Source organism: Tubulanus polymorphus, chromosome 8, assembly GCF_964204645.1.
Source record: "Tubulanus polymorphus chromosome 8, tnTubPoly1.2, whole genome shotgun sequence".
NCBI lineage: Eukaryota > Metazoa > Nemertea > Palaeonemertea > Tubulaniformes > Tubulanidae > Tubulanus > Tubulanus polymorphus.
In genome coordinates, this window is record NC_134032.1 from 12,734,814 (window position 1) to 12,752,020 (window position 17,207).

Here is a 17,207-nt window from a genome sequence, read left to right on the forward strand (position 1 = left end):
GTTTTTGGAAGCGTGTCAATAAAAGAAAGCAACGATTTTTTTTCACAAAAATTCTAAATGGAAAATTCATTACTGATCATTGAAAAATCGGATATGTTTTTTTCTGAATACGCAGATTTTTAGGCCAGTTTTCTGTTTTTGTTTTTCACTGGTTTTCTAGTCCCAACTGAAAAAAAATAGTTTAACAAAATCTGCTTTCACAAATTTTCTGAAAAATGAATATTCAAACCCGCAACATCAGACTTTCGCATCCTTGGTAGAACTCTGACACGTGGTATTCAGTAGCCAATAGACTTACCATCGTCGTTATGCCGTTAGATGGGAGGAATTTGCTTCTTAGGGAATGATCAATTTAACTTACTAAAAAACCTAGTTACTGACTAGGTGTCTCAGTCATGGCTTCGACGGACGGCAATATCACAACACAACACATGAAATGCTGGTCCAGAATTCATACAATATGTTAGTACGATATATGGATATATTTACCTGGTACTTCTTTGATGCACCGGACCATCATACTGCAATGTTTACAACCGTTGGAATAACAACTCTCAGTAAAGATCATCATCACCGCATTTACAAATTTATGACTGTTCCTAAAAAAACCATTTTCAACATCGAAATATGATGTTCAAACCCACGATAATTATAAACCGCGCGATCCAGATGCACAAAACTGCTTTTTGTGAAAGTGGGTCCGGTTTACGACCGGAACCAGTTCCACAGTTGCCAGTTGGATTCGACTGTGAATTTCAAACACTAACTACTTCTAACTGAAAGTTTAAAACTCATGACTCGCAACTGTGAAACCGGGTCCTGATAATGACTTACGGAGATCGTAGCGCACAGGCAACTGCGGTCCATCCAGAAGGGCACCGAGCTGATGGGTCTTTCTTCATATTACTGAATTCCCCTATCGTCAAAAATTGTCGCTGCGGACTTTTAGGTATACACTCGATAATCGCCTGTACCGAAGAAAAACAAGGATTTATGAATACAAATTGATCAGGAAAACCACATGTTGAAAAGAACCATATTTCGTGAAAAACAGCGTTTTTTAGTCCGGCGAAAAAAGAATCACCGATACCGAAAAAAACTTACAGTTTATACCATATCATATCATAATTTACCGTCAATTGAAGGCCTGTGACTAGACAGCCTCTTGCTTTGAAACTAAGTGTATTCGTGAGTGCCCTCTTAGTGTTCATATGAGGGTGCTGTCTACCATTTTTCTTGGTGATTTAAAGTTTTCTTTTTTAATTTCGTAGTCAAATTTCTTCTCAGAAGTCCTGATGGCTATTCTCTTTAGATTCTAATGATGAATGAATTTATGACCATAGGCACAAGACCCCCTTAGACATTGATCATAGAAGCAAATCTGCTGTAGGCGACCTACCCGGGTAGTTCCCTTTGGTGACTTAGCGTTGCGGGAAGTACACGTTGAGTTGTCGGATTCGAAAAGGGCACCGTCGCACCTGTTCGAGCACCTGCAGCTAACCATCACCATATCGCTCGGGCAGCTCACTGAACTGAAAGAGCTGTCTGCCTCTGTTGAGGGTTCACCTTCGTAAACAGTGGTGTTCCAACCTGTTCAAAATACAAGGAAATGTAGGGGTTCATAGTTCGAACTTTAAGACTCGCACTGCCTTGTCTCTCCATTCAGGGGCAATTATTGGGGGCACCTAGCCTGGACTCCTGAACACAGAGTTCTGTAGCTCAGATTAAAACTTGGGGAATATCATTTTGGAGAACAAACCCTAGACAGCATCTTTTCTTTCCTTTTTGAAGATCAAAATTTTCCACACCTGTGGGGTTCGTGCATTTAAACGACCGTAAGACAGCTGTATAGAGCGAGCCGACGCAGTTTTAGCCCAGCGCGTCGAATCATGCAGACGGCTCCGTTTAGAAATGATCCATCTTAGCAATGATGAATTGTACATCGATATACGTAGCCACAAAATAGCAAAGCAACATTTTGAACATTTTCACACAGAGAGTGACAAGAGATTACAAACATTGTCCTTTCATCGTTCAATACCGATTTATAGACAACGCGCGCCTAAACAATTGCGAAATGTTACTCGGAACTATGTAGTTGGGTTGAATCAGTTCATCTTAGAAATAATTACACAAGAGTCGATTTCAAATCAGAACGGTTAGTACGAACTAATGTTCGACTCGATGTTAGTTAAAATCTATGCGGATAAAAACCTGGGCCGAATTTCAGTTGCGATTTAAATTCTACTCAATCTGAGGGTTTAACGATAACGATCCCTGAAAAGTTAAAAAGTTAAGCTGCTAATAGAATGTGTTTGAAAAAACTTACGGCCGAAGTAGGCAGGCTGAGTCAGCGAGGCTCCCGTTCGAAGTGCATGTTCCAGACGCCACGCCGCGGTGAAATTAATCAACAAGTAAAAATAAATCGCGCCAATAAAAAACGCCTGCGAATATAACTGTTTCATATTTTCACTAGAATTTTGGAAGAATGGTTGGACGTTTTTTGGGCATAGCTCGGTCAATTTTGGGACTATACACCCGAAATAAGTTTTGAACTGATCGGAACAACATAGCGACGACGTATCGAAGCCGTTACTGTATCGACGGATTGCCCAAAAGACATTATTGAATTAGGTTGGAAGCGTTTTTTGAGATTTTTACGTTTTGTCGAGGGGACAACTTCAAACTCTTCACCCTCAAAAAAAACCTTGAAAACATGTAAAACGGTGTTATCCTGACTGTTTATTACGATACACATTTTGCAATCCGTCAAAACAGCTTGAAACACCGATAAAATTCTGCTGGCTATGGCACACCGCCATTACCCCCGTGAAGCTGGCTCCCGGTTCCTATCAGTTTAAGACCTATTCCGGGTGTAGTGCTACCAAAAATGACCGAGCTATGACCAAAATCAACTCATAAAGCACGTAAATGGATCGTGTACGACTGAAATGTCACGCGACCACTGGTAAGCTAAACGTCAACTCGTTACTATCGAGTTGACGTCATTCGTTCTCTCCATGAAATATTCATTTTTTCGTTTTCGAGACATTTTGCCGATAATTTCCTTTTTTCGGAACAGATATATCGAAACACACAGCAACAACCCGATGCCGAACAGAAATTGGAAATGTCAATAGCAAGTTCATGAAGTGCTTTGTACACTATATCCTGGACCTGCTGCCAGGGCCTGCAACCCTCAGCTATTCTGCAGCCTGGACCTGTACCCCTCAGCTATTCTGCAGCCTGCACCTGTACCCCTCAGCTATTCTGCAGCCAGCACCTGTACCCCTCAGCTATTCTAGCTAATGTCAGGTGTTTGTATATGCAGTACATTTTCAAAGTTTTCTTGGATAATGTGCTGAACAGATTCTCAAAGAATGGGGATGAAATGATTTATAACGCCTCGTGTGTGTAGATCATTTTCAATTGAACACAGATGTGAAGTGTGGACGATCAGTTTTTGAAAGTGTGCTGATAAAATGTCTAATGTGTCGTGTTTGTAGTTCATTTTCAATTGGAAATGTCTCAGCAATAGTTCTGAACACATGCGAAATGTGGACGATGAGTTTTTGAAAGTGTGCTGAGTGGCTGTTTTTCGATATTGGAAATCTCATTGATTTCATAGTAGAAATTGTGAGTAGAATTCTAACACGCACGCATGCATGTACACGCACACGGACACGCACACGGGCGTCTTGACGAATACAAATATTCCAAACAAATCATAAAATCAGATAAGAACATCTTGATCGTATTTGGTTTTAAGTTTTTACCCTGATACAAATGTCATGCTATAAATGAAATAATAGATGTGGTCATATTTTCCAGGAAAGTAGATTCCTCAGATTTGGAAACTATGCCGTTGATTCACATTGGACATAATTGCTAAAACAATTTTCATTTTGTTTGTTTCTTTTGTTTTATTAGCGAAAGTTTATTCATGCTATTGCTCGATTCAGCTCAGCATCATAAGTCCACTGTTCACTTTTTACTGGGATGAATCCCGCATTATGCTGTTCGCGGTTATAACTGCTTCTATGGGGCGAATCATTTCTTTTCGTCACAACCGATTTACGTGATAACACACCGCACCGGACACAGTTAAATCACTAGACATAGTGATTCTTTAAGTCATATTCGCCGTTCACACTTTTCTCCGACGTCCCAACCGTACCTACAAAATAAATATAGGAGATTGTCGTAGTAGCTATCAGACGGAGACGATTTGGACCGTGTCAAACTGGCCCGTTCCAGGCCAGAGTCAAATTAAGCCTAGCGCGTTCACACGAAAATCACTCAATCGTTACTACTATACCAATTTGGCCCGGTTTGAAAATATCTTATATCTTATTAGATCAGTGCTGCAAGCACTGGAGGGGATATCAACAACAAAGCCGGAGGTGACACAATCCATTTCCTCCCCTCGCGGTAGGAGTGAAAAACTGAGTCAAAGTACTCATAGCGAGTCATCTATACAGCGGCCAGGTAACCCTGATTGCTCCTGGGACGGAGAGGCGGGTGAACCCCACAGTTCAGAAGTCAGGTGCTTACTATAAAAGACCAACAGTATATTTGAAGATTTGATAACGAAAATCTGTTACACTGACGTCACTTCAGCAGATTTTGGTAGTTAAATCTGTAATATCGTCGGTATTTCACTTTATAGACTGCCTTCTGAAATGACTTATCAAAAGTCCAATTGCTCTTCACCGACGATAGTAAAGTATCCCAAATATTTACCATTTTGCGGTAAATTCTCTGCCCCCTTTTCTTCTGTAGCCCCTGGCGATATTTCGTGTAGAGATATTTGCGATTGAGTGTTCGATTCGTCAAACGGTTTATAGTCAGACGACCCCAGATCGACCGCGTCCTGTTCGTCGTCCGTTGACGTCACTGGTATGAAGTAAGCTCGTCTGGCGAGGATCGCTAGCAAGAACGTTTCAGCTATCAACATGATATTGTGAATATCTGAAGAAAACTAAATAATGTAATGAATCTCGCTATGACATGACTGGGTTAAAGAAAATAACGAGTTAATGACCGTCTAACTACTAGCGCAACACGTGGATCCTCACTTGCAACAAGTGGAATCCTCTATTGCTACAGTAGCCGATGTCCAATTGCCCACTAGTGACACCTGACGGATCTTCACTTGCCACAAGTGGAATCTTCAATTGCTGCAGTAGTTAATGTCCTACCTCACGGATCGCAAATAGAATATTAGGTATTAGGCAACAGGCCGATACTCACTTGCCGCTCTGGACTGCGTAGCGAGCAGTCCAGTTTGACAGGGAATTCCTCCAAATCTCTGAATCGTCTTCAAAATCACCGAACCTTGTAGATTACTGAACACGATCAGTAGCTGCATGCAGATAAATTTGCCGGCGATACCCCTTGATTTAAGGTAAGGTCTGGTAGTACGATAGATCATTGCTAAGCCCCACATAGCGGTAACTGTAGACAGTGCCGTTAGCACTGATATTGCCGTGTAAGTGTCACCAACAGCTCTCTGTAAAGATTATCAGTTTCTAGTTGAATAAAATATTGGTACATTTTTCAAATTTGAAAAAAAGAAACCGTTAATTACCGTTTCGGCAACGATCAGCGAATGGATGTAGGTCAGTATCGGCCGTACGATAATTAACTGACCCACGACGTAAACAATTCTCTTTAGATTCTGTCTGTAAAAAAAAAATCAAGAAACGTTACTAAAGTTCAACAGATATTGCAAAAAAGAAAATCAATAAAAACTTATAGTTTTGCACAAGAACTTTTGGGTTATTGATATCTTAATCTCAAGGTCGTCTGCTCAATAACCATATCAGTTCAAGGTCAAATAGGGAAAAACGCCTCGTCTGTCAAATTGAGTTTGGAGTGAGAGTTTAATTTTGATAACCTATCGTAATCTAATTTCGTGAAATTGGTCAAAGGAGTATAAGATGCTAATTCTTTTGATTCTGTAAATGAAGAAATCCTTACGTGGCACGTTTTCGCATTAACGCTTTTCAAAACTTTAAAACATGAAGGGCTACTAACCCGAGTAGTAAGTATCGGATGGGTTGTGCTTACCTCGTCAGTTTTACCAAAGGTAAGCAGATACAACAGCAGCAACAAGGAGGAGTACTCATTGACAGTTTATCTTGAGACAGCATCTGTACACAGCCCTCCGGCCCACCCATATAACTTATCATTAAATCTACGAATTTGTAGATACACAGCGATAGATACCTGAAAATTCAAGCGAAGAATAGTTTACTCGGAGGAGTCCGTGGGCCGTGGTCGTGAGAATTGGTCGGGCCAATTTGAAAAAGCAATTATAATCCAAATGGCAAAATAACAATTACTTTCAGGTCATTGAAATGAATTTTTTCTTTATTTCGGCGCAAACAGTAAATCGTAAATTGTTTTGCGAAACTGCGACCGTGTGGTTAGAAAGTAGGACTATAACCATTATGAAAACCGGTCGAGACCACGGACGACTGAATACACGGCAGGCGATAATAGAGGAAGTCTCCTACGCTGAGAAAATGTTTCGTTGTAGCGAATGATTTATTTTCGACGTTTCGACTTTATATCCTAACAGCCAACTTCAGTATTCCCGAAGAGGACTGTTTATCAATAGTGATTATATGGAAGACTCACATTGAAGCTACGATAGAATTCAGGAATATCGAACGGGGAATGCATACGGCTAATAATGAAGTGAAACTCGTCATCTGAAAATTCAAGAAACATGAGAAAAATATAATTTCAGAAAAAATAATTCCAGGATATTATTTTCTAGTTATTATATATCAGGAGACCATGACCCTCAATTTATTCTTTTCTTTCAGATCATTTTTTCATTCTCAAGATTTCAACTACAGATAGGAATGAATCAATACCACTTTTACAACTATCTTAAAGCAACATTGAGTGAGTAATTGAACTTTGAATTACACGATTCTTGAAACCTATGTCGAAAAGGATGTCGAATTGGAAATACTTGAAATAGTTAAGGGTCTTGAATCGATATACGAGACTTCAATCGATACTTCGCCACTTGCAGACACTTACGGGATAAAGAAAGAGTAGGAAGGTGATTTTACTACGTTTCACCAGTCCGCCTGTCGTCTGGTTGATCGTCTGGTCGAGCGCTCCGTACAGTTGATACATCTCCTCGAAGAACAAAACGAACGTGGCGAAAACGACCACTGAACAGACGATCAATCCGTAAAACTCCGGAGAAGGAATCACTACACGAAAAAGGATGCTCAGATCAGTTCATCGTCACATTTTAGGCGCGATCACACGTAGATGATTTGGCCCGGACCAGACCCCGAGTCAAATTTGATCCGTGCCTTAATCAGAGAGTGCGTTCACTCGTAAATCACTTTATTCTTCATTATAGGCAAAAAGATGCTGCGGTAGGCAATGTCAATCATTTCCTAGTCAGTGGAATCATTTGACCAGCGCTTAAATTTGGCACGGGTCTCTACCGACGTTTTCGGTCGGTCCAAACCTTTGGCCAAACCTTTTTAAAAATCCCGACACGGGCACACTTAGCACAGATATGAAAAATTGAATTTGGTGGCCCGGATCAAAGACGCTCCAGTGTGATGGCGGCTTTAGCGGTGATCCCATTAAGGGGGAAACCCCACTGACGAAACCCCTTCATGATAGGAGAAATTACGTACCTGTGAAAAATTGAGTAATAGTTGGTAGTTCATCCGTGCAATTGATGTCTGCTTTCGTTTTTGATTCGTTCATCGTGAAAGCTTTGGTGTATTTCGGCTCTCGCTTATTCTGCGACACACTCCTTTAAACAAACCGAACAATTGTATTTTTAACTTGTGGCGGAATATATCTTTTTAATCGGTGTTTTCCCAGCCAGGTTTGGTTTAGTTTATAAGCCTACGTCCGGATTGGTTCACGGAATAATGAAATGACCAAATTTATACATTAAACTCTCTGGTATATACGACTAAACTGGTTCGTGGTGATTAAATCGAACAATATGGTTATAAGATTAATTATAGAACCCCAAAAAACTACGGCACCGTGTCGAATATCTTCTATACCGACTAGAAGCAGGGGTCTATTGGTTATCCCTTCGTCACGGTCAGGAATGGTCGGTCTTCTTAACGCAACTTCACACGACCACCAGCAGAGTAAATAAAAAGCCGGGAAAGGGAGATTTGAATGCGGAAGTGATTATGAGATTGAGTTCTGTAGTACATTCACAAGCATATTGTGATATTTCTCGCGCAAATTCACTGCTTAATAATGTTTGTTCCTGTTTTCGGCCGTGTACGTACGTACTTTGGTTTAGTTTAGTTTTTGCTCAACAAAAACACATTTGCTTAGAGCGCAGAAACATCTACAATAAATGTGTGAATACATGCATGTATATGTGTAGGGTGGGTAGTTCTCTTAACGCGGAAAACGGAATGACGGAAACGGAATAGCGGAGGGAGTATCTATGAAGGCGGAATGGTGGAATCAATGTATTTTCAATACCTCGTCGTCAACGCAACAGCATAAAATTAATATACATACAGACATGCATCTGTTATATTTAGCTACAAACATCACACAGTGGATCAAAACCGCCAATGTAGATAAAAAAAACTTAATCAATTAATTAAAATTTAAGAATTCACACAGTTTTGATCAGTTAAACAATTCTGTTTTTAATCCTTCGATAAATTATTTCATATAGTGGGTTTATCTTCCACTGATTGTTGACTCTACAGTTTAATTTTATCCTTGAAATTTTGATATTCCATCGAATTCCTTTAAATTACGCTACATTGAATTTCGTACTATTGATTACTCTTACTGGTACCCGGTACGTAATTTGTGTTGTTTTGATTTGTAAATAACCCTACATGTAGTCTATGCATCATTCTCCGTTCGGTTGAGGAATGAAATATTTTTTTTGTGATAATGATTGGTCAGTCTTTGCATATTTATTGAGAAAATTTTTTGTCTGCACAGCGTATAGGCTAGTCACTACTAATGAGCGGACATTCACGAGATTAGTAGGCCTATTTACTTGTAATGAGGTTAAGGGCCTACACTCACTCCTTGGGCTTTATCCTGACGAGTATGGTACTGAAACACACGCCGGCTGAACACGGCCATATTTATATTATACTGAACCTGGATTTTACTGCACGCGGTAGACCCGGGGTAGGTCTACCGCGTGCAGTAAAATCCAGGTTCAGTATAATATAAATATATGTTTTCTGTATAATCCACAACCGAATTTTAGGCCATTCCGCCTTCATAGATACTCCCTCCGCTACTCCGTTTCCGCCATTCCGTTTTCCGCGTTTAGAGATGGGCATAAACAAGGCTATAAAAAATTACACTATAGATTTAACCCTTTACCTTTTACCCTACGTAATTGCGGTAATTGAACGAACAACTTGTGTCCTAAAGTCACCCGGCGACCAACTCACATTAGATCTCCATTCTAATCTACAGAATAGAGCATTTTCACTTAAATTCCAGAGGGACGTGTTGATAAAAAAGCATTTTTTTGCATCGACTGTTAACAGGTTCAACAGAAACAGGCTGTTACCGACAGTAGTCGATTGGCGCAGCTGTTATCGACTGCCACCAGTTGACTGGAACAAAGCAGCAGAGGTCGAGGTCGATCAAGTCTCCTCCGCCCGCAGGCCATTCTATACACGACACGCCCCTGCGACACTAACGGCACGCTTATGCGTGGTCGCAATTCAAGATCAAGATCGAGATGTTAACAAGCGCGGCTGCAAGTGCTTAACCGTGGTATAAGCCCACAAGGAGGTTAGCCTAATCCCGGGTAAGCATGGTTAGGATAACCGGGTTTCTTGCATGGGACCCCGCAGTACGCCAAATTTTGATCCAAATTTCTATAGTGATATTGAAACCAAGGTATGGTCACTTGCATTGACAGTGTGGAAACTTTAAGACGTTGACTTTACATGGCCCGACTAAACGCTCAATTGCGAGCATATCATGGAATCGAACTGAAATTGACTCATATTTAACTTACACGATGAAACTGGAGCTACGCTAGGTCCCAGGTTGACAGTAAAACAACCATTCAGTAACTGCCCCTGCTAAAGTGAAGTATATCTAAACTTGTTGTTAACCTCATTTGTACATAAGCTCTACAAGTAAATTAAAGGTTATTCGTCTGATTTTCGTTGATAATTAGAGACACTAAGAATTAGGCATTGACTTATCAGTTTCTTATACCTAAAGGTTCCTGTCCATAGTACTAGTGATAAGATCGCAGATAATGATTCCCCGAGAATGTCTGAGCGCTCGAAAGAACCTCCCGGGTACTTGATCAACGTACCTGTTTATTCGGCCTACTGATCAACTTTTCTTTGCGATTCATTTTCAAAGTTTGGATAAAACGCCGCCAGAACCCGGCGCGCATGGGTATACTCTTGTACGGACTGTACTGGGATTTGGAGAATTCCTGAGGTTTATTCAGTAACTCGGAATAAACTAAATTTAATTTGTAGTATTCCGACTGAGCTAACTCAAAATTATCCTCGAAAATCACTTTCAACTGAGAAAACAAGATTTTGCGCGAGTTTAAATATGATTTCGAATCATTCGAAACCCGTCCACATCTTAAATCCTACTGTGGCAAGCGAGCCGATTCGTGAGTTTAAATATGGGATTCGAAACGTGGCACTTCTAAAATCCTACAGCGGCAAGCGAGCTCCGCTTATTCGGTGGGTGTAGCGACGACGCCATTTTCGGGTCCACAATCTCCACAAAATTGGAATTTTTATAAAATTTGATTTGGGAACCGCGAAGATTTCTCTTTTTCACGTCAGTTGATTATCCAAGAACGATTCAATTAAAAGCGGCTGTATTCTAGATGTAATCGGGACTGGTTAGTTCAGAAATCGGGTTAAAATACGCTTCAAATCACCGAGAATTGAATCGAAAAACGCTCTTCTGACTACGAAACTTTTTAGTCTGCTCAATCAAAATCGTTAATTAACTCTGCGTATATATGATATTTTCTTTGGATATTTTTCAGATTGATGAAATAAACTTTTGAATTCTGCATTATTCATTTAGTTAGGATTAATTCTAACAAAATGGATCATTCTGGTGGTGAGTATTTATGACCGACAAAAAGAAATAAATAAAAAAACTGGATGATAGCGCTCAAATTTTGTCATTAATTCGTCTTTTGAAGTATTTTATTACTTTCGGCCCTAGTGTTATCCAATTGTCAGTATGAATGAATATCTAGGAAAGTGTTATGGAATTACCCTGGGATATATGACTGGTCTACATGACTAGTGTCCATAGATCACTGGCTAATTAATAAGTTAATTAGTTGTCTATATAACACCTCACTGTAAAGGTCATTCAATCAGATGAACTGATTGACGGCCACAAAGTAATTAATTCAATAGGATGAATGTGGGTGATTCAAAAAAATCGAATTTTCATAAAATTTAGTTGAATGTTTTCTCAGTTTTCTTAAGTGCAAAAAATTGAGCTGCACACTTTTATGAAGGAATTTTACTGGAATGTACTTCTTTCACCCAGTCAAAAAGTCCTGCCATTTATGTTTATATAATTGTTTCTGCCTTCTTTTTATATTAGCCATACCACACTTTTCAGCAACCTTTTAATAGAAATAAGTTGATATTTTAGATCCCCACGAAGTCGTGATCAATGAGATCGTCATCGGAGAGACTTTAGTTGAGATGTCGGAGGGTGAATTCCGTCGATCGGCGTCCCCGGTGCGAGCGTTAGATCTACAACACCTCGTCAAGCGTTTAGCGGCGCGGGAGGCGGTCGGTATCGGTACGCAATCGGTCGCGCCCGCGTCACCTCCGACGTCGACGCCGTCTACCGGCGCGTCGTTAAACCAAAACGAGATATCGTTAACGCGTCCACGACGACCTAAACCTTCCCCGGCGCTTACCGAAGTCGCCGTGGGTGTCGACGTGTTATCGTCGGGTATCGCTTCGAGCGGTCGCGGCGCGAAGAGTTTCTTCTGCGATATGTGCGGCCACGAATTCAGCTGCCGTAAGAACATGATGCGCCACCAGGTGATTCACAGCGGCGAGAACCCGCATCGGTGTCGGCTGTGCGACAAGGGTTTCAATCGGTCGGACGCGTTGAAACGACATATGAAAACACACGACATCCACCGCCTGTATAAACCGGGCGCCACCGAACCGGGCGCGATCGGTGACTTGAAAAATCTCGAAGAAGGCGAGGTGATCATTCGCGAGAACGGTCGGCCGTTGATCTGTCATCGGATGAACGACGGCGAAACCGACGACGAATCGTTGTACATTATGGAGCATAATCCGAATCGCGGCGATCCGAATATTTCAGCCGCAGTCAACGGGATACCGCGTATCGACGTCGGCGCCGATGATGATGAGGACGACGATGAAATTAGCGACACGAACGCCGAGGATTTGATCATCGAAACGATTCGTAAAGCGAAAGTTCAAGATTTAGCCGAGAAGGGCATTTCGTCGGAGATCGTCGAGCAACGCGTCGCCGAGGAGGCGTTGGCGTTGCGCGTGAAACGCGAGAGTCGCGCGTACGAAGAGGCGCAGCGTCTGTGCGAGGAGCGGCGTCGACGTCGCGAGTCGAAACGCAGAACGATCGCCGAGCGAAGAAAGCAGCGGCTGCAGCAGCAGCAGCAACGCGACACGGCCGACGCGCGGCTGCAGAAAACGAAAAACTTTCGACGAATCGTGAAAAGAAATCCGCGTGAATCGAACATTTTGAATCGTGGATTCCCGGCCGAGTTGTTGCCGTCCGGGGAGACCGGTTCGCAGGCGGCGCCCTCTGCGTCGCATTCGAAGTTATCGTCGATAAATATTTTGACTCCGCGACGAGACTCGCGAACGCGGACAGGTGAAAACGATGACTTTGTGGCGTCGCAAGTGATTATGATGTTGGACGCAGCGTCCGATGATTAGCTGTGAAATATTTGAAATATGTTTTTTGTCGAGACGATATGTTTTATGAATGATATTCCAGCTCTTAGTTTACTCCAGATTTTGATCTTTGCCAAGTATTACAGCCAACCCCTCTTAACTCTTTCAGTGCTTCTACATTTGAATTCGACTTGAAAATCTTTTCTCATCTAGTTTTTGAACGTTATATTGATCGTTGGGTTTTCTCTTCATTGGAACTTTTTTTCATTTTAGCATTTCATTTTTCTTCTCTGCTCGGAAATCATTTCTGACTGTAACATAACAGTTGTATGAGTCACACTAAATAAATGTAAATAAATTTGACAAAATAGAATTTTGTTATTCTGTTTAAAGTCTGGATAATCACAAGTGTGGATTGCTGGTTGTAGGGTCCTCTCTATCTCTGCCTACAAGACACTAAGGAGGTCTGGACCGGGTCTTTGCGTTGGTTCGTAGCCAGTCTATTAAGTGCAACTCCTTTACAATTTTTGTTTGCAAAATAAGATTCCTCTTAGGACGTCGTTGGCGTCCTCATGTGGAAACAAGTTCTTTTACATGGAATTGGGACAGATGGATTGTGGTTGACCCGGTCGAAAATATTCATAGGAAAAAAGTAAAAGAAAGAAGACTTTTTTACATGTAAATACAATATTTTCCCCCCAAATATTTTATTATTTTATCCCTTCAAATTTAGAAGATATGAATAAAACGTAATAACATCGAAATTTTTCCCAAAAAATAAATGAGATAATAAATTCTATAACGATTTAATGGTTTGATTTCTGCCACCATCGTCGAATGGTATTTCTACAGTTGTCTCGTGGCTAGTTTTATTGCGTTCTGGTAAATACTGCGACACTCTGTCCAACTGAAATATCAATTCAAATCATAGGCCATTTAAGATATGAAATATATCAAGTATATATTGAATTTGGTGCACGTATCAATCTGCAGCCTCCTGAAATTATAGCCCCATCAGATATTCAACCATTGTTCAACAAAGTGTGGATGATCACTTTTTGAAAAATGTCTGATGTTTGTGTAGTTCGCTTTTAACTAGGGTGAGGTCATGAAAAAAATATGAAGTCTGGTAGTCCCCCCCCACAACATTCCCAGGACTTTAACCCAAACATTTTCAATTGAAAATGAACTACGAAGACAAGGAATTAGACATTTTATCGGCATCTAAAATTAATTGTCCACACTTAACATGTGTTCAGGACTTCAACCGAGACATTTTAAATTGAAAATGAACTACAAACACCAGACATAAGACATTTTGTCGGCACACTTCAAGAAGCCAGACATTCAAACAGTGAGTGAGGTGCTCCAGGCCGCTGCATGAACTCGGAGAGCTATAATTTCAGAACTGGTATAAATGAAACACTGACCTCTTGAAGAAATTTACTGATTGCCTCGAAGTAACCTTGAACCTGCCACGTTTCGTTGTGCGTGCCCGATTCAAATCGCGCGATTCGTTTATGAGCGCTTCCACATGCCTGAAAGAGACACCGTCGTTAACTACCGGTTACTCGCAAGAGACACCGTGAATACATTTTGAACTTGAACGATTCGTTTCTTACCTCGTAAAGCTGAGCCATCATCGATGGCGGAATTAAAGTATCGGATAATCCGGATAAAAATAACGTCGGCACATTGCATTGACGGATGCAGCACTTGGATGGAAACTGGAGCAAAAATTAATAGGTCATGTAATTCTTTTCTATACAAAAACGGAGTAGGTTTTTTGTTTCGATTAAGTAGCTGATGGTAAAATCATTTTTCGTTAATTCTAGTACTTCTTAGTATGATTTCTAACCGGAATGCCTCGTGAAACTACCATGGTACCAGCACAAACCCTTGCCCTAGGACACAACCCCTCATTAGATATTCCTTATTTGACTTGCTTTATCCTGACATTTGATCTAGCAATCTCAAAACATCTCCCAGTGTCCCCTGACTTTTAGCTTTAATACAAAATTTCCTGACTTTTTCAATTCAAAGAAGAGAAAATTCCCTGAATTTTCCCTGGTTACCAGGAGGTAAGTGACCAGCCTGTTCAACAACAGCCCCGAAAAACTCTTGATTTATTCCTCAAAATTTTACCTGATTTTTAAAGCACCAATCGGGAAGAAAATTCAGCACCTTGAAGTTGAAAATATTACGACCGATTTCCGGCAACGACGTGAACGTATTTTCGATAATCACGGCCCAAATATTCTGACACATCGCGCCGTTCGACGCTAGATTTATAGCTACAGCGCCGCCTAGTGACCGCCCGAAAACTACGATGCGTTTAGTGTTAATGTCCGTCCTTTGCATGAGGTACTCCAACGCAGCCTGCGCGTCTAAATAAATTCCTGAAAAACGAACCAACTATATAGATAGGCTAGGTCTTGTAATGTCAATGTATGAGAGATAATGATCGCATGAAAATGTTCAAAATAATTGAGTTTTTGTCGCGTACCTTGTTCGCTCGGAGATCCAGAACTCTTTCCATATCCTCGATATTCGACCAATAATATATTAAAACCTAACATGTTGTATAAATAGTACGCATTCGGTAACCTGCAAAACAATACGAGCATTATGTAAATCACTGGATTTTAGAAAAGGCAGGACATTTAAATTGTGTCATTCTTAATATTTATCTACCAAATTGAGACAAGTCTTCAGCCCATTTCTATGCAGTTGTCAATCCGCTGCCTGTACTCACTGATACAGTCATTCAGTTATCGTTATCTTATAGCCTAACTCAAAGATTGATACCTACACCAAACCTAAGTCTTCACTTTAAGGGCCAGTTGCACAGTCGAGGTTTCTAGATCTTGAAACCGAGTCTATGCCAATCCTGGTCATAACTTAACACAAGTCTAAGCCCACTTTGTTTCTATAACTTAAGATAAGTCCTTGGGCCGATAACTTCAGTTATGGCTCAGATTAAAGACCACAGTCCAATTCAGTTCTATAACCGATCTTAAAAGTTAAGACCTGTCTTAAGATTTTAGAGTTACCGGTAAGCCACAATTGTGCAATCGGGGTCACCACCAGCTGTTGTTCCCAAACAGCTGGTGTCAGGAAACCCGTTCATCGTGAAGCATTCAGACGAGACTGTGTACATTACCTGTGCCCGATATTTCCAGCGTTTCCATGGAGAAGCAGCATTGTAACCGCGTGCTGTCGCTGGCCGTTCGGTCGCGGAATGAACTGCATATTAATACGCACGTTATCGCGTGTTTGAATGTTTATATTCTCGTACGGCAGTCCTAAAGTTTGAGGAGATTCGACGTAGAGTCGCGCGGTCGGCGGCTGCTCCGGGTAAAATAATAATGTGTCCTGAGCGTTGTATAGAAAACCTACAAAATAGGAAATAGAAGTTAGGACGAGGGTGCTCTTCATCCTCTAGGAAAAGCTGTTCTTCGACTTGTCCCTGTGGTATAGTAAGCTTTAATAATCAGATGGGTTTATACCAAATGCAATTTGTGAAATCATCTAAAGTGTAAACCACAGACGACAGGTTTATTGGTCTAGCCAGGAAACCTATCAGTAAGTAATTGAGTTTCAGTGATCAGATATTTCAACAAACCACATATTGGTATAACTCCAGTTATAAAAGCTAGCCACAATAAAGTAACAGCTGAGCAGTGGAACTGTAGCAACTGCATTAACGAAAGCCGCTGCAATAATTGATTGAATGATGCTTTTTTCATGTTTTTGACGAAATTATAGCTAATTTTCAGTGGCAATATAAGAACCTATCTAGAAGACTATCTTATTTTTCAATTGAAAAAAAAATTTTCAAAATGTCACTGAATTGGATACTCACCAACAACTGCAAAACAGAGCAGTAAAAATGCTGCCACACTTCCGTATAACCAATAGAATAGAAACAACGATAGTAACATCGCCATACAAAAAGCCCATAACTGAACGGCCGCTTGCCAGACTAGTTTTCCTGCGACGTACAATATTGACACTAAAACTCGACATTTCGAGGGTTTTTTATCTATAACTTGCATTATCCTGTATCTGCCACGAGCCATTAGACTACGTTTAGAAATATGTTACGATTTTAGTCACGTCCCGACGTCGTAGACGCCAGTTAATCGCGTTGAAAAACCGAACTCGGAAATTTTGTTTTTATTTTTGAACCCTGGGCGCCGCCATTTTAAAGTTCGGAATTCGGGACGGACTGCTCGTCCGCGCCGCAGATTATAAACGAACGGATTCTCGTTTCGTGTAAGAATCTAA

The 17,207-nt window shown here is 40.9% G+C and overlaps 3 protein-coding genes across 6 annotated transcripts; 1 reads left to right on the forward strand and 2 right to left on the reverse strand.

Annotated features, from left to right (window-relative positions):
* Positions 1-3,738: 3,738 nt before the first annotated feature.
* On the reverse strand, positions 3,739-10,182 carry LOC141909715 (organic solute transporter subunit alpha-like). Of its 3 annotated transcripts, none has more exons than XM_074800304.1 (10): positions 10,028-10,182; positions 9,379-9,463; positions 7,680-7,801; positions 7,060-7,238; positions 6,646-6,719; positions 6,073-6,231; positions 5,591-5,684; positions 5,254-5,512; positions 4,744-4,971; positions 3,740-4,177 (listed from the first exon to the last, which is right to left on the reverse strand). In XM_074800304.1, the coding sequence occupies exons 3-10, from the start codon at positions 7,750-7,752 to the stop codon at positions 4,113-4,115; spliced, it is 1,131 nt and encodes a 376-aa protein (XP_074656405.1). In that variant the 5' UTR covers positions 7,753-7,801; positions 9,379-9,463; positions 10,028-10,182; the 3' UTR covers positions 3,740-4,112. The 3 variants fall into 3 exon arrangements, with proteins under 3 accessions (XP_074656406.1, XP_074656405.1, XP_074656403.1); XM_074800302.1 differs by having other exon boundaries at positions 9,379-9,468; XM_074800305.1 differs by lacking the exon at positions 9,379-9,463 and having other exon boundaries at positions 3,739-4,177.
* A 557-nt stretch (positions 10,183-10,739) lies between these two features.
* On the forward strand, positions 10,740-13,271 carry LOC141909841 (uncharacterized). Of its 2 annotated transcripts, none has more exons than XM_074800490.1 (3): positions 10,740-10,824; positions 11,039-11,115; positions 11,668-13,271. In XM_074800490.1, exons 2-3 carry the CDS (start codon positions 11,100-11,102, stop codon positions 12,957-12,959), a joined length of 1,308 nt encoding a protein of 435 aa, XP_074656591.1. In that variant the 5' UTR covers positions 10,740-10,824; positions 11,039-11,099; the 3' UTR covers positions 12,960-13,271. The 2 variants fall into 2 exon arrangements, with proteins under 2 accessions (XP_074656591.1, XP_074656590.1); XM_074800489.1 differs by having other exon boundaries at positions 10,741-10,888.
* Positions 13,272-13,617: 346 nt separating this feature from the next.
* Positions 13,618-17,118, reverse strand: LOC141909835 (protein ABHD13-like). The gene is made up of 7 exons (XM_074800480.1): positions 16,783-17,118; positions 16,081-16,312; positions 15,424-15,524; positions 15,063-15,316; positions 14,540-14,644; positions 14,348-14,455; positions 13,618-13,824 (listed from the first exon to the last, which is right to left on the reverse strand). The coding sequence occupies exons 1-7, from the start codon at positions 16,997-16,999 to the stop codon at positions 13,714-13,716; spliced, it is 1,128 nt and encodes a 375-aa protein (XP_074656581.1). The 5' UTR covers positions 17,000-17,118; the 3' UTR covers positions 13,618-13,713.
* Positions 17,119-17,207: the final 89 nt, after the last annotated feature.